This window comes from Poeciliopsis prolifica, unplaced genomic scaffold (genome assembly GCF_027474105.1).
Source record: "Poeciliopsis prolifica strain line A6 unplaced genomic scaffold, Auburn_PproV2 SCAFFOLD107, whole genome shotgun sequence".
NCBI lineage: Eukaryota > Metazoa > Chordata > Actinopteri > Cyprinodontiformes > Poeciliidae > Poeciliopsis > Poeciliopsis prolifica.
This window is the reverse complement of record NW_026562482.1, coordinates 672,501-690,000: the sequence shown is the minus strand read 5'-3', so window position 1 is coordinate 690,000 and position 17,500 is coordinate 672,501. Positions and strand designations below refer to the sequence as shown.

The 17,500-nt window shown below is 52.8% G+C and overlaps 3 protein-coding genes and 1 pseudogene across 6 annotated transcripts; 3 read left to right on the top strand and 1 right to left on the bottom strand.

Moving 5' to 3' along the window:
- Positions 1-57: 57 nt before the first annotated feature.
- On the top strand, positions 58-8,912 carry LOC129354280 (calcium-binding mitochondrial carrier protein SCaMC-2-like). The gene is given in 12 exon segments (XM_055023779.1): positions 58-789; positions 3,279-3,405; positions 3,483-3,570; positions 4,741-4,776; positions 4,939-4,995; positions 4,997-5,048; positions 5,187-5,345; positions 5,807-5,959; positions 6,065-6,172; positions 6,298-6,465; positions 6,531-6,681; positions 8,026-8,912. Coding segments are annotated over 12 exon segments (1,587 nt in total). The 5' UTR covers positions 58-486; the 3' UTR covers positions 8,211-8,912.
- A 113-nt stretch (positions 8,913-9,025) lies between these two features.
- LOC129354281 (UDP-N-acetylhexosamine pyrophosphorylase-like protein 1) lies at positions 9,026-12,790 on the top strand. Of its 3 annotated transcripts, none has more exons than XR_008605138.1 (9): positions 9,026-9,508; positions 10,070-10,274; positions 10,665-10,840; positions 10,909-11,126; positions 11,654-11,847; positions 11,937-12,009; positions 12,104-12,328; positions 12,408-12,474; positions 12,561-12,606. XR_008605138.1 is itself a non-coding variant. In XM_055023781.1 (9 exons), the coding sequence occupies exons 1-9, from the start codon at positions 9,211-9,213 to the stop codon at positions 12,639-12,641; spliced, it is 1,455 nt and encodes a 484-aa protein (XP_054879756.1). In that variant the 5' UTR covers positions 9,026-9,210; the 3' UTR covers positions 12,642-12,790. The 3 variants fall into 3 exon arrangements, 2 of the variants coding, with proteins under 2 accessions (XP_054879756.1, XP_054879755.1); XM_055023781.1 differs by having other exon boundaries at positions 10,909-11,015; positions 11,937-12,077; positions 12,143-12,328; positions 12,561-12,790; XM_055023780.1 differs by having other exon boundaries at positions 11,937-12,077; positions 12,143-12,328; positions 12,561-12,790.
- Positions 12,791-13,426: 636 nt separating this feature from the next.
- Positions 13,427-16,317, top strand: LOC129354257 (palmitoyltransferase ZDHHC12-B-like). 2 transcript variants are annotated; one of them, XM_055023765.1, is made up of 5 exons: positions 13,427-13,772; positions 13,851-13,990; positions 14,552-14,644; positions 15,126-15,292; positions 15,362-16,317. In XM_055023765.1, exons 1-5 carry the CDS (start codon positions 13,667-13,669, stop codon positions 15,675-15,677), a joined length of 822 nt encoding a protein of 273 aa, XP_054879740.1. In that variant the 5' UTR covers positions 13,427-13,666; the 3' UTR covers positions 15,678-16,317. The 2 variants fall into 2 exon arrangements, with proteins under 2 accessions (XP_054879740.1, XP_054879739.1); XM_055023764.1 differs by having other exon boundaries at positions 13,427-13,990.
- A 385-nt stretch (positions 16,318-16,702) lies between these two features.
- Positions 16,703-17,500, bottom strand: part of LOC129354259 (serine/threonine-protein kinase N2-like) — an 11,371-nt pseudogene continuing 10,573 nt past the window's right edge.

The window sequence follows — 17,500 nt, the reverse complement described above, 5'->3', positions numbered from 1 at the left end:
ACAGTCAATGTGTATTTCTGAGGTAATCTCGCGGTAGACTGCGAGAGTATAGTAGAAGCCGGTTTGGCGCTGTCCGCGGACGCTCAAGTAGCGGTAGAATCATCCATTTTAATGGAAACCTTGCAGAACCTGATCTGGGTTCGGATGGTTCTGGGTTGATTTGGGACCCAGCGGACATTCTGCTCTGTCTGAACTGGGTAAACGGGTTTTCTCGGCCGCTGGAGGCGCTGACGGTCCGGACTGGAATCCCGTTAACGGACCGCTTTTATCGGGTTCGGTCCACCGTGGAACCGTTCTGAGAACCGGACCAGAACCGAACAGGATCTGCTTGGGAATTGTGGGAGGCAGATCCGGGTCAGAAGGACGGTTCGGTTCATACTGTGGAAGCTGAACTGGGATTGTTCTGGAGCGGATGGAGGGACACGTGACGTGGTGCTAGCGCGTCCATCGGTCCGGTTCGGTTCGGCCCGGTTCATCCGGAACTTCATGATCCAGCCGCAGGGGAGCCGCCTGGTCGCCGGGCTGTTCTGCCAGTGCCGGTCCGCGGAGACCCACGCGGGCGTGGACCCGGGCGGGGGGACCCCGGTCTCCCGGCCCGGTTCGGACTCCCGGCCCGGTTCGGACATCCCGGACCATGCGTGCGACGTGTGTGGCGGTCCGGAGCAGGAGCACCGGCTGAAGGTTCTGTTCGAGATCCTGGACGTGAACCGGGACGGAGGGATCTGCGTGAACGACCTGAGCATCGGGCTGAGGAGGCTGGGGGTCCACCGAACCGAGCCCGAACTGAGGGTAAGAGCCACCGAACCGAGCCCGAACTGAGGGTAAGAGCCACCGAACCGAGCCCGAACTGAGGGTAAGAGCCACCGAACCGAGCCCGAACTGAGGGTAAGAGCCACCGAACCGAGCCCGAACTGAGGCTCTTACTGAGGGTAAGAGCCACCGAACCGAGCCCGAACTGTGGGAAAGGATCCGGTCCAGTTGGACGGGTCACCAGCCTGCCATGGTTCCGGCATTCAGGCTGTTTATCTGGGTTCGGTTCGGTTGATCCAAACTCGTCCAGAACCTTTTTTTAGCTTCAGTTCCGAACTTTAACAATGTCAAACTGGGCCACGCCCCCAGGCTCGGAACCACGGGACCCAGAAGGTTCTCCTCCAGAACCTCTCCTGGTGTTTGGATCCAGAACTGATCCAGACGGACAGATGAACTGGAATCAGAGGATTCGGGTCCTGGTTCCGAACCAAACATTCAGACCTCAAGTTCAGATCAGAACCCGGTTAACGGATCAGAACTCTGGGGATACTTTGTTTACATGTTGACCTGAAGGTCTGACCACAGCAGTTCCATTGGGTCTGGACTTTGACTAGGACGTTCTGTTGGCGATTCGCTGCTGGGTTTGGATCCTGGCCCAACTCCACTGACCCCTCAGTGACCCCTCTGTGACCCCTCAGTGACCCCAGGTCATGTGACCGACATCCTGCTGGTTAAACCAGTTCAAGAACTGAAAACCCAACCCGACCGGTTCTGAAACTCCAGAACATTCTGCAGAGGATTCGGGTACTGAGGTCAGAGGTTAGGAACCAGTAGCCCGGATCCAGTTGGCGATTGGCCCTCGAGGGTCACATGGTTCCGGTCCAGAACGCCTGGTTCTGGTCAGGCGGCTTCATGGGAACCTTTTCCTGGCCGCCTGTCAGACAGGAAGTTAGCATGTTGCTAGCTTCCTGCTGAGAGTGGAGCCGGTGCTACGGAAAGCCAGAGCTGCCACTAACCTCCACCGCCAAACGCTGGACTCCCGGCGACTCCACTGCAAAAACCACCAGGTTATATTTACTGGTTAGGGTTAGGGTAGGGTCATGGAGGGTCAAACGCTGGTTTTTACAGAGCTTCACAGCTTCCTGCTTCAAAATGGCGGCTTTACTTAGTTAAAGTGGCAGACATGCAGCGCGGTGTGAGGTTCTGGTTCTGGTTCTGGATGCTGACGGTTCTGTTGGCCTGAGTCCGAGCCGCTGCAGCAGCAGGAGGAGGAAGAGGAGGATGACGAAGGGGAAACCCTCCCTCTCCTCCGTGCTGAGAGCCGGGCTGTGATTGGCTGAGCAGTGTGTGCGATCGCGATTGGCCGGCTGGGCTGCGGCGATGCTGCAGCGTTCTAGAGGATGACGCTGCAGCAGGCCGTCCTACAGCACCAGATGTTCCTGAACGCATCGCGGGACGCTGCGTCTCTCGTCCTGCAGCAGGAAATGATGTGGTTCTGATCTGACCCGGCCCGCTCCAGGATGCTGCAGGAGCTCCTGGCTCTGCTGAGCCGCGCCGAGGCGGCCGGTTCCGACCCGGCCAGTTCTGATCCGGCCCGGTCCACGGGACGCTGCGAGACGCTGCAGGTGGTCCTCCAGAGAAGTCCCGTCCCCTCTGGCCAGGACGCCGCTCCCAGTGCTCCCAGCAGAACCAGCAGGTTGGTCCTGACAGCGGAGCCTCCGGACCTGCAGCAGGTACAGCATCGCTCGGTCCGGTCCAGTTTCCCTTCTGAGTTCAGGCTCTGAACAGAAAATCTAGTGGAAGGAAAACAGGCAGAATTGAGGGTATTGTGTATTATCAGAGATGCGAGCCGGGTCCAGATGGGTCAGAACCAGCCGGGAAACTGCAGCTCCATCAGGATCACAGGTTCTGGGTCAGTGTGACCCGGTCGTGACTGGGAGTTCTGGGAAAACTGAAGCGGTTCTGATCCGGTGGCTCTGAGGGCTGCTGGTTGTTCAGTCTGATGAACATTAATGTTGAATGTTAAAGTTCCTTTCAGGTCCGATTTGGTTCTGGTCAGAGCTCAGTCCGGCTCCGTTTCCCTCTAATGGATCCAGATGACTGATGAGCTCGGGGCGAAGGTGGGGAGGAACCCATGTTGGACGGGTTCAACCATGTTTGGCCCCCGGCTCCATGTTTGGCCCCCGGCCCTCATGTTTGGCCCCCGGCTCCATGTTTGGCCCCCGGCCCCCATGTTTGGCCCCCGGCCCCCATGTTTGGCCCCCGGCCCTCATGTTTGGCCCCCGGCTCCATGTTTGGCCCCCGGCCCTCATGTTTGGCCCCCGGCTCCATGTTTGGCCCCCGGCCCTCATGTTTGGCCCCCGGCCCTCATGTTTGGCCCCCGGCTCCATGTTTGGCCCCCGGCCCTCATGTTTGGCCCCCGGCTCCATGTTTGGCCCCCGGCCCTCATGTTTGGCCCTGGCCCTCATGTTTGGCCCCCGGCTCCATGTTTGGCCCCCGGCCCTCATGTTTGGCCCCTCTCTCTGCAGCGCATGGTGTCGGCCGGCGATAAGGATCTGGACGGCCAGCTGGACTTCCAGGAGTTCGTTCAGTACCTCCGGGATCATGAGAAGAAGCTGCGGCTCGTCTTCAAGAGTCTGGACAGGAAGAACGACGGTGAGACGGGTCGACCGGACCGGAACCGGGTCGCGGATCGAAACGCCGCGGTGACCTTTGGCCTCTGTGTGTTTCAGGCCGGATCGATTCGCAGGAGATCATGCAGTCGCTGCGGGATCTGGGGATCCACCTGACGGAGGATCAGGCCGAGGAGATCCTGAGGAGGTGAGAGGAACCGGGTCCAACCAGGTCAATGCCGGTTCTGATAGTTACAGTAACTGATAACAAAATGAGTCAAAGCAGTGGTTCACTTGGGCCAAAGATGGAGTTTCTGGGCTGCAACACACAATCTCATGTAATCTCATGTAATCTCAGATAATCTCAGATAATCTCAGATAATCTCAGATAGTCTCAGATAGTCTCAGATAGTCTCAGGGTGTTTTTATTCTCAGATCTGAGTTTGTTCCAGTTGGTCCAGTTCACCTCACAGCAGCTTCACTGCAGACCGACCAATCAGGTTGCTGATAGCAGCGCTGGCCCCGCCCCCCAGTTTAGAGGAACTGAGCCATTATATGAATTATAATTATATAAAATTCAACCAAATTATTTTTATTTTTTTAGCTTTAGCTTTATTCATTTAATTATTGTCACATGGATCACTGACGACTAATATTATTATTATTATTATTATTATTATTATTGTTATTATTATTATTATTGTTATTATTATTATTGTTATTATTATTATTATTATTATTATTATTGTTATTATTATTATTGTTATTATTATTATTATTATTATTATTATTATTATTATTATTGTTATTATTATTATTATTATTATTATTATTATTATTATTGTTATTGTTATTATTATTATTGTTATTATTATTATTATTATTGTTATTATTATTATTATTATTATTATTATTATTATTATTATTATTATTATTGTTATTATTATTATTATTATTGTTATTATTATTATTATTATTGTTATTATTATTATTATTATTATTATTATTATTATTATTGGTCTGTGGCTCCCAGTTTTATTCCTGTTTTATTGTGTGGATAAAAATAACTTAATGTTTATGAAATATCCATATTTTAATGCTTAATGCAGGTTTGAGGTCATTTCCACCGTTATGCTGATGATGATCTGGTGGTTTTATGGATTTAAAATATCTGAGTGTCATCAGCAAAACGGAGTCATAAGCATCGGTCCAAACACAGAGCCCTGTGGTACCGGTCTGTGTTTCTGTGGTTCTGTGGATCTGTGGTTCTGTCTAACCGGTCTGTGGTTCTGTGGATCTGTGGTTCTGTCTAACCGGTCTGTGGTTCTGTGGATCTGTGGTTCTGTCTAACCGGTCTGTGGTTCTGTGTCTGTCCCAGAATAAGGGCGGGGTTCATCTGGACCCCAGTCCTGCAGTAAGTATCGCCTCCAGCTGCTTCTTGTTTTGTTTTTGCTTGTTCTGCAGCTTCTCTGTTTCAGTTCCAGCATGGCGCTCCGATCCGATCCGATCCGATCCGGCCGTGCATGTCAGAACCTTCCTGACCCGGTTCTGTACTGACCTGTCCTTCCTCCTGCAGCATGGATAGAAACGGCACCATGACCATCGACTGGGACGAGTGGAGAGACTACCACCTGCCACCCGGCCGACAACATCCCCGAGATCATCCTGCACTGGAAGCACTCCACGGTAACGCCGTGGTAACGCCGTGGTAACGCCGTGGTAACGCCACGGTAACGCCGTGGTAACGCCGTGGTAACGCCACGGTAACGCCGCGGTAACTTCCTGTTGGCTGTTGCTAGGTTACCAGCAGGCCTCCCTCCACAGATCCTGGATGTTGGCGAGAGCATCGTCGTCCCGGACGAGTTCACCGCGGAGGAGAAGAAGAGCGGCATGTGGTGGCGCCACCTGGTGGCCGGAGGAGGCGCCGGCGCCGTGTCCCGGACCTGCACGGCGCCGCTGGACCGACTGAAGGTTCTGATGCAGGTACAATGCCGTCGCAGCCTGAACCGCAGGGATCAAACTCACTCTGATTCAAGGTCATGAATGTTCTTAAAGGGCCGGTATCATAAAACGTTTCAATGTCTGTCCCTCATCAGAAACAAACCGGGAGTTTTATTGATGTTCGAGAAATCCTTTAATCTCCATGGACCTAGCCCCGCCTCCAGACACAGCTCATCCCCCTCGGCTCCTTCAGACTAGCCAGCAGCAATTAGCAAACAGCTGCAGGAACCGCTGAGTGTTAGGGTTAAAGGGTTAATCGAGAAGCCATGTTGGATGACTTCCTGGAGGCGGAGCTTCAAAAACACCAGCAGTTTTAAAGAGGCAGAGACCCAACTTCAGGGCATTAAATCTGGAAGTCAGATTTCTTTATTTGTTGGATACAAGTAGCATTTTTATGACTGACCATAATTACTGATGGTGAATAAAACGCCCGGCTCCCTCAGGTCCACGCCTCCAAAACCAACAGCATGCGCATCGGCAGCGGCTTCCTGCAGATGATCCGCGAGGGCGGCGTCCGCTCGCTGTGGAGAGGAAACGGCATCAACGTGATCAAAATCGGTCCGGAGTCCGCCATCAAGTTCATGGCCTACGAGCAGGTGAGACCCGGGCCAGAACCAGGCCAGAACCAGGCCAGAACCAGGCCAGAACCAGGCCAGAACCGGGTCGTTCCTGCTGACTGAATCTGATCTGCCGTCTCTCAGATTAAACGGCTCATCGGCAGCAACCAGGAGACCCTGGGAATCTCGGAGAGGTTCGTGTCGGGATCTCTGGCTGGGGCGATCGCCCAGAGCAGCATCTACCCCATGGAGGTGAGGGGCGTCCTGCCGGGGCGGCTGCTGCTGTCGCCTTCCACTGTGACGTTTCCACAGTCTCGGTTCTCTACGCTGCATCCCCCTTGCAGAGTGAAATGTCTGATTGGTGCCTGTCCCCTCAGGTTCTGAAGACCCGGTTGGCGCTGAGGAAGACGGGTCAGTACTCTGGGATCCTGGACTGCGCCAAACACATCCTGCAGAAGGAGGGCGTGGCGGCGTTCTACAAGGGCTACGTCCCCAACATGCTGGGCATCATCCCGTACGCCGGCATCGACCTGGCCGTCTACGAGGTGAGTGGACCGGTACCGCGGCGTCCCGGCCCGCGGTACCGGTCTGACCCGTTTCCTCTCCTCAGACCCTGAAGAACTCCTGGCTGCAGCGCTTCGCCACGGACAGCGCCGACCCGGGAGTCTTTGTGCTGCTGGCCTGTGGCACCACCTCCAGCACCTGCGGGCAGCTGGCCAGTTACCCGCTGGCGCTGGTCCGGACCCGGATGCAGGCGCAAGGTCCGACTCATCAGAACCGCTCCTGTCATTTAGAACTCCAACCTGTTTCTTAGCTGTTGCTCCTGTAAGAACCAAACGGGCCCGATTGGACCATCAGAACCAGCAGTCACAGGAAGTGGTTTGTTGTTGATCTCTAGAGGTCGTCAACACGGGGTCAAGGTCATTTAGAGGTCAAGAGATTTGTGATGGTCTATTGGTTTCAGGTCTGATTCAGTGATAAATGAAGCCTTTAATATTAGACATGTTGGCTTTCCCCATCTTAGACCCAACAGGACCAGAACCAGGACTGGACCGGGCCAGAAGCAGATCTGCAGCTTTAAATCTGACTGAATGTCTTCTGACGGAAACTATCTGAACAAATTGAACATTTCTTTAATTAGAAACAGAAAATAATCCCATTAAACATCAAATATTGTAACTGAAGCGAGTAGAAAATAATTTAAACGTAAGATGTTCTGGTTCTGGACTGGCTGGGTCCAATGTGTGATTCTATAACATCTTTGATTCTAACCCCAGAAAAGAGAAGTTTCCTCTGCTGAGCCGACCCGGTTCACCGACCCGGTTCACCGACCCGGTTCATGTCTGTGGTTCTGACTGAGCAAATTAGACAAAGTAAAAGACAGGAAACAGCTTCTGTGTGATGCGTTTGCTGCCCTCTGTGATGCGTTTGCTGCCCTCTGTGTGATGTGTTCACTGCCCTCTTTGTGATGCGTTTGCTGCCCTCTGTGTGATGCGTTCGCTGCCCTCTTTGTGATGCGTTTGCTGCCCTCTGTGATGCGTTTGCTGCCCTCTGTGTGATGTGTTCACTGCCCTCTTTGTGATGCGTTTGCTGCCCTCTGTGATGCGTTCGCTGCCCCTCTGTGATGCGTTCGCTGCCCTCTTTGTGATGCGTTCGCTGCCCTCTGTGATGTGTTCGCTGCCCTCTGTGATGTGTTCGCTGCCCTCTGTGTGATGTGTTCGCTGCCCCTCTGTGATGTGTTCACTGCCCTCTGTGATGTGTTCGCTGCCCTCTGTGATGTGTTCACTGCCCTCTGTGATGTGTTCGCTGACCTCTGTGATGCGTTCGCTGCCCCTCTGTGATGTGTTCGCTGCCCTCTGTGTGATGCGTTCGCTGCCCCTCTGTGATGTGTTCGCTGCCCTCTGTGATGTGTTCACTGCCCTCTGTGATGTGTTCACTGCCCTCTGTGATGTGTTCACTGCCCTCTGTGATGCGTTCGCTGCCCCTCTGTGATGTGTTCGCTGACCTCTGTGATGTGTTTGCTGACCTCTGTGATGTGTTCGCTGCCCCTCTGTGATGTGTTCGCTGCCCCTCTGTGATGCGTTCGCTGCCCTCTGTCTCCCCAGCCTCGCTGCAGGCCGGCCCCCAGCTCTCCATGTCAGCGCTGTTCCGGCTCATCGTCCGGACGGAGGGCGCGCTCGGCCTCTATCGGGGCCTCGCCCCCAACTTCATGAAGGTCGTCCCGTCCGTCAGCATCAGCTACGTCGTCTACGAACACCTCAAGAGGTCGCTGGGGGTCCAGTCCAGGTGAACCGGTCCGGATCGGACCGATCACCCGGTTCCATGTGGTTCTGGATCATTGTGAACCGGTCCTGGTTCTGATGGACTGTCTCAGCTACTCTGGGTCTGAGGTTCTAGATCAGAACCAGAACCGCCCGGTACCATATGAGCGGGATGGATTCCCTCCAGAACTTGACCCTGATCAGAACCAGAGGGTCGGGTTGGGTCGGCAGAACCTCAGCGGCGCCACGAGGATACTTTGACTCCGTCACCATGGCAACCATTCTGTCATTTCCGGTCACATGATCACAGCATGAGGCGTTCAAGTTCCATGGGAAAACTGAGAAACTGTCCTGATCATAGAAACCAGAAACACTCAACTCACAGATCCGATTCCCTACCGGACCGGACCGGCCGGATCCGAACAGACCGGGCCAAACCGAACCGGCCGGATCCGAACGGGCCGGGCCGAACCGGCCGGATCCGAACAGACCGGGCCGAACCGAACCGGCCGGATCCGAACGGGCCAGGCCGAACCGAACCGGCCGGATCCCCATCTGGTTTCTTTTATTTATTTCAGTATTTATTGGTTTGGCTGATCATGATGACACTGATTGTTTGGACCGAACCAGAAGGTTCTGCTGAAAACTGAAACTCTGAATGTTTTCATTATCTGACCCACCAGAACCATCTGACCCACCAGAACCATCAGAATAAAGGCTGGAATGTTGCACTCTGTGTGTTATAGATCTATATCTGACTGACGGATAATAAATCTGAAGTTTTTAAATAATATTTTAGTTTCTGCTGAGGATCCGGTTTTGGTTCATAGTCGGATGGATTTCATCCTGGTTCCGATTGGTTCCGGTTTAAGGTACACATGAATAGAGGGTCTCTGTGACGTCATGAGGATCAAGCTGCTCTGCGGTTTCCGGTTCTGGAATCATGTCTGCCTTCAGTCACGAGCCGCTCAGCCGCCAGGCGTCACTTCCTGACTGCGCTGCGGAACCAGAACCAGAACCGCTCCAGACATGCCGTCCCTGCAGCAGATCCGAACCGCTCTGGAAGGCTCGGGCCAGGCCCACGTCCTGCGGTTCTGGCCGGAGCTCGGTTCGGAGCAGCAGGAGGTGTTCCTGCGGGAGCTGGCCCAGCTGGACCTGCCGCGGCTGGAGGAGCACTGCCGCGCGGCCGCACAGGCGGCGGCCGCCGCACAGGCGGCCTGCGCACCGGACCGGGACCTGGAGCCGAACCTGGAGCCGGTTCCCCCGGAGAGTATGGGCAGCGTGAGGAGGAGCGACCCGGACTGTCTGTCCGGATGGGAGCGTGAAGGTACCAGAACCACAGCGAGGTTACAGCCGCTGGGGCTTTAACTCCGTGTTTTCTCGCGATAGTTCAGAGAATCTCTGCAGACTGTTTAGTTATGGTTAGTGAGTGCGCATGCGCACTAATGATTAACTGCTAACTCCATCTTTGGACCAGGTTTCATCTCAGAACCTGTAAAAACACAAACTGCATCATCCAATCACGCTTCAGAAAGTAGTGTGACGTCAGCATGTAGTGTTGCATATTGTGCGGTACAGGGAGCACTTCAGCTTGGTGCCTGGAGAAATGTCAGCAATATTCAGGTAGAAAGATGGCTGATCGGAAGGTTGCTGGTTCAATTCCCAGCATGTTCAGTTTTACAGTATTCAGAATAAAAAAGTCTGTTTTCTGCTAGTTTGATCAGAAACATTCTGGAAACCGAACTGTTGGGCTTAAAAAGCCCTGAGGCATCACCACATATTCAACATATGGACATCAGAAATGGTTAAAAAGTTGGAAAAAATTCCTGCTACAGCTGAAAATGTCGATACAATGAATGTAACTGTTGAAAGTTTCCTTTCTGATCAGGATTCCTGCAGATCTCCAGGAGCCGCGTCGCGGTTCTGCTCCTGGCCGGAGGTCAGGGCACGCGGCTCGGGGTCAGCTACCCCAAAGGGATGTTCGACGTCGGGCTGCCGAGCGGGAAGACGCTGTACCAGATCCAAGCCGAGCGGATCCTGAAGATCCAGGAGCTGGCGGAGCGCCGACTGGGGTCCAAATGCACCGTTCCCTGGTGAGAGCAGAACCGCCGGGACGCTTTGGGCCAACAGGGAGGAGAACTTCACCCCCCACTGGGAGGAGGAAGCATCTGAAACCTTCAACTTTACGCTACAGACAGAAAAATTAATAAATATACCGCAATATAAAAACTCAGAAAATTTGAGCTCATCTAAGAAATTTTCTAAACTAAAATAAAAAACTAGATGAGATTTTTGAGATCCAAAAGAAAACTCAGAAATTTTACTTTGAAATCTTCTGAGCTCATAAAGTCAAAGATTTTTTAACTTGAGTTAGAAAAGTTTCACATTTTAGGCCTAAAAACCTAAAAACATTTCAGAAACTCCAACCAGCAGCGTGCAGATTGATTGTGGAATATGAGGCCGTCTCCTCCTCACCTGTGCAGGTACATCATGACCAGTGAGTTCACCCTGGAGCCCACAAAGACCTTCTTCCAGGACAACGCTCACTTCGGCCTGCAGCCCTCCAACATCCTCATGTTCGAGCAGCGCATGATCCCAGCCGTGACCTTTGACGGGAAGGTCATCCTGGAGGGCAAAGGGAAGGTTGCCATGGCGCCAGGTGGGTTTGGTCAGCAAACGCAGCAGATCCATGACGACCCTCGGTGACCTGTGTGACCTCTGTGTCAGACGGTAACGGCGGGCTGTACCAGGCGCTGGAGGACAACGGCGTCCTGGAGGACATGGAGCGCAGAGGAGTGGAGTTCGTCCACGTCTACTGCGTGGACAACATCCTGGTCAAGATGGCCGACCCGCTGTTCGTTGGCTTCTGTGTGGCCAACCAGCCACACAGAAGGCTGTGTGGCTGGTCGCCAAGGCATCCGAACCTTGGCGACTGCGGCGCCAAGGTTCGGATGTTTCCTTTGGTTGGCTGACGCTCCGAAGGTTCAGGTCACATCCAGAACACCGATTACCGCAACAAGTTTAAAACTATAATCTGTCCAATTTTAATGGATTAGAAAAATGGAATTGATTGGATCCCAAAACATCTTTAGGGTCAAAGTTCGTTCCTGCAGTTTATCAGTTTAATTTCCAAGTTTTAATTTGGATGAATCACCTGGAAACAAATCTGAGCCAGAGGAGGATTCAGCTATTGAGTTGACCTTTGACCTGCAGCTGCCTCCTCAAGTAGCAGATCATTCTTAGCTTAGCGCTTTTGTAACTTGCAGCTGCAGATTTGACCCAGTTGGGGCGATATACTTTGTAACAATCAGTTCAGTTATTCATGCAGCTCAGACTCACCACAGGAGTCTGAGAGCAGAAAACGGTTCATCAGCGCGCCGCGCAAACCAACATGGCTGAATTTAGCACAACAGCATTAGCTTGTTAGCTGCTGCTCGCTCCGAGTGCCGACCGCTCCGCCTTGCTCCACCAGGTGGTGGCGAAGGCCCACCCAGCCGAGCCGGTGGGCGTGGTTTGCAGGGTGGGCGGCGTCCCTCAGGTGGTGGAGTACAGCGAGATCCGGCCCGAAACGGCCCGGCTCCGAGGATCAGATGGAGAACTGGTCTACAGCGCCGGAAACATCTGCAACCACTTCTTCACCAGGAGCTTCCTGCAGGACGTGGTCGAGTGAGAAACCCGCCGGGACGGATTACCGTCACGTTAACCTGGCATGTCTGCTGACCTCTGCTGACCTCTGCTGACCTTGGTTCTTGCAGGACCTTTAAGGACCAGCTGAAGCCTCACGTGGCTCTGAAGAAAGTCCCGTTCGTGGACTCCTGTGGGAATCAGGTGAAACCGACCGAACCCAACGGGATCAAGATGGAGAAGTTTGTTTTTGACGTGTTTCCGTTTTCCAGGTACAAATAATCCGGCGTGTTTCCAGACTGCTGGTAATCTGGATTACCAGCTGGTTTCTCTGCAGGAACTTCGTGGTTCTGGAGGTCCAGAGGGAGGACGAGTTCTCCCCTCTGAAGAACGCAGACGGAGCGCCAGCCGACACGCCCACCACGGCCAGAAACGCCCTGCTGGCCCAGCACTGCCGCTGGGCAGCGGCCGCTGGCGCCGCCCTGCTGGATGAACAGGGGATCGGCACGCCCATGCCGCCCAGGTCAGAGGTCGCTGACCCTATGCTCACATGAAGGTTCAGTTTGTGGGTTTAGTAGATGTTGGATTCTTGTCGTCCACAGTTCGTCCCCAGAGAATCGTCCGGCGCTGAAATGTGAGATATCTCCTCTGGTGTCGTATTTTGGAGAGGTGAGGAGCAGAACCACGTCGCGTTCTGGTTCTGAACGCGGTTCTGGTTATTAATAACTAATAATCAGAACTCCTCATGCTCCCAGGGCCTGGAGCTGCTGAAGGGGAAAACCATCAGAACGCCGTTCATCCTGGATGGAGCAGCAGCTGCAGAGCTGCAAGCCTGATCGGATCAGAACCACAGACACACCGGGCCTGGAGAACCAGTCAACCAATCAGGGATCAACTGAAGACTTTATACAAACTGTTTTTATACCAACAAATAAAAAGATGATTCAAACTGTTTAATTTTATTAAACTGACTCAGAAACCCAAACGTGGAGTTCAAGTCAAAGCACTTTAAAGCACGGTGGTGCAGGTATGATGATGTGGGGATGTTTCTCATATTCTGAAGCGTTTATTGCAAACCAGGGATGCTGCTGCAATGAGCCGAACACACCAGGAGCGGACAGCACCTCGGGTCCAAACAAGATTACAAGAAATTAATAATCAAATTAAACAGAAAAACAACAACACGGTTAAAATCTACGGAGCCCCCAAAGGGACATGGGGAGTTTGTTTTTGTTTTGCAAAGAAAAATAAATTCCCCATGTCCCTTTGGGGGCTCCGTAAAAATCTGAATCAGACAATGCATTAACGGATTGGTTAATCAATTCAAAATCCATTTCTGTAAAAGATATAATGGTGTAAACTGAAAAAAGCATAAAACTAAAATCATTTGAAAGCAAAAAATGGCAAACCACCGAATAAACTTCAACACATTAAAACAAAATTTGTAAAACTTAACTAATTTACAGTAAAATTCAAAATAATGAACTGAAATAGTACAAAAAGGGAAAATTGTAAAGAAAACTAAAATTAAATAAAGTGAACTATAGGGTCTGATCCCCTGAGCAAGATGGCGGCTTCGGCTGCAGTTGTCTCAGGCTCCTGCTCTGTCACGTGTCAACTGTCGACCAATCAGAGCTGTGTGCGTTCAGGACGACAACAACCCGCTGAGCGGCGGAATGCTAGCGGACCGCTGGTCCGAAACACGGATTCAGACGCGGGTTTCGACTGATTTCTGTTCGGGGTTAGTTCATTTAACCCGACCCGGTCCAGTAGAACTGTTCTGGGGTTCTGACTGAGTTCCGCCCGGGTCCTTCCCGAGCTGTTCGCATCCCGCAGCGCCTGTTAGCATGCCGGTTCTGGAATGCTAGCGATGTTCAAGAATGTGTTCGGTTCGGGATTCCTGGTGAGGACGGCCCACGTGGTTCTGACCTGGATCATCACGCTCATCCTCTTCCTGTATGACACAGGTGAGTCCGTCCGTGGTTTTCCAGGTTTTCCAGGAGTTCCAGGTTTTCCAGGTCAGGACTCTCTTGTTTCCCCGGCAGAGCTGAGGAAGCAGGAGGAAACGGGCCAGCTGCTGCAGCCGGTTCTGTTCGTCCTGCTGGTTCTGGTGTCGGTTCTGCTGTACTTCGCGGTGTCGCTCATGGATCCGGGATTCATTCTGACTGAGGACAGCGACCTGCAGGTGAGCCGGAAGTGGTCTGGGTCGGAACCACGCAGGTCTGGGAGCCTTTCTGCTGAAAGTGGTGAACCCAGTTGAACTTTAACCTCGGGTTATTTCCGGGACATTCGGGCTCGAGACATTCGAGCGTCTCCAGACTTTGGGGATGTTCTGGATCGAACCGATCCAACAGAACCAGCGGTTCTGTCACAGCAGTTACATGATACAAACCAGAGCTGGACGATCCAGACTGAGAAAATATGTTGAGAAATATTTTATAACATTTATGAACTGACAAACATTCCATTCTAATCAGGCTTCTGTCAGGACACCTCTGATATTTATTGATGCTCTCATGGAACAAATAATGGAGAAACAGCAAAACCTGAAAATACTGTAAGTTTAGTTTTTAATTTAACATCATTAATTTACATTTATTGAGACGACGATACATTTATATTTATTTATTATAAATAATTTATAGTGTCTGTTAATAAACTGCAGGTCATAAAGTCTCCTCTGGTTGTGTCTGTGTGTTGGAGTGCGGTGGTGGCGGTGTCATGATGTGGGCTCTGTGTGTTCCAGTTCACTCTGGGAGGAACGGAGGAGCAGCAGGATATGATCCCGTCCAGCACCAAGTGGCTGCGTCAGCGCCGCTGCGGCCGCTGCCTGCTGCAGGTACCGACAAACATCCCAACCAGGAAAACCTTCAGCTGTCCTCTGAGGTTCAGACCAACTGGATCTGATCTGAACCAGAATCAGTTCAGTCCAGATTCAGTTCTCTGTTCAGTTTATTATTCACACTGGTTGAAAGGAAACAGCAGATCGGTGACCAGCAGGGGGCGACAGCGGAGAGGAAAAGCTCCCTTTAACAGGAAGAAAGCTCCAGCAGAACCAGAACCAGCATCAGTACCACCTGCATTCATTTACTGACCAGAAGCTGTATCAGTTTTAACTTCTATTTAAAATAATAAAGTGATGCAAAGCAGCTGAAACTGAGAAAAACATTATTGAAATAAAAAACTTCAGGAGTTTCGTTTTACAGATTCAGTAAAAGAAACTTAAACATATTTTAGATGTTGATGAAGTTATGATGGGTCCAAAGAATGAAACTTGGAGGATGATGATGATGATGATGGTGTTTGTGTGTCTGGAGCAGCAGCCAATGAGGTCCAAGCATTGCCAGACGTGTCAGCACTGCGTGCGGCGCTACGACCATCACTGCCCGTGGATCGAGAACTGCGTCGGCGAGCGGAACCACCGCTGGTTCATCCTCTACCTGGCGCTGCAGCTGCTGGTGCTGCTGTGGGGGCTCCGCGTCGCCTGGTGAGTACGCGCTCCCCCGCCCTGCCCCGGGTCGGAGGTCGGGGAGCTGACGGCCATGTGTCTCCTCAGGACGGGCCTGGGCCACGCCCCCTCCTGGTCGCCGTGGCTGCGCTCCAACGGCGTGCTGCTGGCGGTGTGCGGGCTGCTGGCGCCGCTGGCGCTGGTGGTGCTGCTGCTGCTCGGGTCGCACCTCTACCTGGTGTCCATGAACGCCACCACCTGGGAGTTCATGTCGCGCCACCGCATCTCCTACCTCAAACACTGCGGCGCCGACCAGAACCCGTTCGACCGCGGCGCCGCCCGCAACCTGTGGGGCTTCTTCTGCCAGTGGGGCAGCGTGGTGTGGGAGCAGGCCTACTTCAGGGAGGGCAGCGACCCGGTTTAGGTTCCGCTCACGGGGTCGGATCACCGGCGCCGGTTCTGCCAGCCCGTCGGTCTGGACCGACCCGGATCACGTTCTGGGAAATCAGGACTGAAGTTGTTTAAGGTCCGAATGTTGGACCAGATGAAGACTCTGATTCTGACGACGGATGGTTCCGACCCGTCTGAGCGGAACAAACGGACTGCAGAGTTCTGATCTTCCTCTGACCAGAACTTCTGCCTTGACCTTTCACCTTCACCCATCATGGGCTGTAGAAGAGTTCAGGTTCTGATGGTTCTGTTTACATGTCGGTCTGGGTCGGGTTTCCGGGCCGCCCCGGTTCCTGCTCTTCCTCTCCTTGGACCGCCGTCTTCAGTCTGGTTGCCGTGGTTCCCGACCCACATGGAAGGTCAAAGTTCAGATCCGGGGCCCTTGGTCGGGGCCCGTCCAGCCTGTGGAGCCGTCCGCCATGCAGATGGTTGGTTTGGGCTCAGCTTGTTCTGGGGACCAGAGGGACTGGTTCTGATGGTTCTGATGGTTCTGATGGTTCTGGTGGTTCCGGTGGTTCTGGTGGTTCCGGTACCAGTGGACAGGAGCTGATTAGACCAATAAACACCGAAACAGGAAGTGAGCCGGAGCTCAAACCTGTGACTTCCTGTCAGAACTGGACTCAGTCTGAGGGTTTCTGGGAACATCAAAGTTTTTATCCGGGTCGTTTGTTTGTCTTGATCCCAACAGGAAGCTGACTGACGGACTTCCTGTTTCACCTGCCGGTTCAAACCGGGTTCCTGCTGCATGTCTGGTGTTTCTGGGTCCCACAGGTTCTACCGGGTCCAGCTTTTTACCTTTCAGGTTGATGTCCAGATGAAGCCACTGCAGGGAACCTGAGGGGTCAAAGGTGAACATGGAGCAATAAAGCTGGGAGGTTTCTCCTGCTGGAGCGATCAGAGCTGCAGTTTATACCCAATAAATCAAAATGTGGTTTTTCTGACTCGTTGATTCTTTGGTTGTTTTGGTTTTTTACCTCTGAACAGAAATAAAGACGTTACTGAGAAGAAAGTCCAGCTTTTATTTATCGATTGTCACGTTAAACAGGCTGGTTGGGCTGATAAATCATCACATCCACATTTCTGCAGAATAATTTAAAACAATCAGAAAAATAAACGTTCAGTGTCTTTGACCTGCAGGACATTTACAGCTCAGACTGGGAGCAAAGTGCTGCGTTCAACAAGTAAAACAACCGTTTAAAACAGCTGGTGGGCGGAGTCAACGACCGGTGGGCGGGGCCATATGCCTGGTGGGCGGGGCCAGGCGCCTGGTGGGCGGGGCCAGGCCGTCAGCTGATCAGGGAGAAGTCGAAGTCGTTGAAGACGTGCTGCTGCTCGGCGCTGATGGCGGTCGGCGTCCGCGGCAGCGTCAGAACCGGCTTCAGACGTGTGAACTCCTCGTCGAAGTTGCTGACGTCCAGCGGAGTCGAGACGGTCGGCAGGAAGGGCGGCTTCAGCCGCTTGGCCAGCAGGGCGTCCCAGTCCATGTCCTGGGGGAGAACCGGGTTAAAACCTCAAACAGAACCGAGCCGCCAACATCAGAACCGTTGTCGTCTGACCGGCCCGGTCCGCTTCATCCAGCTCAGCACCGTCTCCATGGTAACCAATAAACTCAACATTTGTCACCAGAACCGACAGGTCATCCTGCTGTCGGACCGCTCTGGGTTCTGCAGAACCCACCTGGAAGAACTTGTGTCGTTTGATCTCGGCGGCGTCGTCCTTCCCCGATCCGAGTCTCCGGTCCGGGTTTTTTGCAGCAGCTGGAACAGAGAGATCAATAAAACCCACCGGATCCACCGG

Bases quoted from the DNA above. Each gene is read 5' to 3' on its own strand.
- LOC129354281 (XM_055023780.1), top strand. From the start codon at position 9,211: ATGCCGTCCCTGCAGCAGATCCGAACCGCTCTGGAAGGCTCGGGCCAG. The intron at 11,127-11,653 runs GTTCGGATGTTT...TTGCTCCACCAG, and splicing joins TTGGCGACTGCGGCGCCAAG to GTGGTGGCGAAGGCCCACCC. The intron at 12,078-12,142 runs GTACAAATAATC...GTTTCTCTGCAG, and splicing joins GACGTGTTTCCGTTTTCCAG to GAACTTCGTGGTTCTGGAGG.
- LOC129354257 (XM_055023764.1), top strand. From the start codon at position 13,667: ATGCTAGCGATGTTCAAGAATGTGTTCGGTTCGGGATTCCTGGTGAGG. The intron at 14,645-15,125 runs GTACCGACAAAC...TGTCTGGAGCAG, and splicing joins GCGGCCGCTGCCTGCTGCAG to CAGCCAATGAGGTCCAAGCA. The intron at 15,293-15,361 runs GTGAGTACGCGC...GTGTCTCCTCAG, and splicing joins TGGGGGCTCCGCGTCGCCTG to GACGGGCCTGGGCCACGCCC.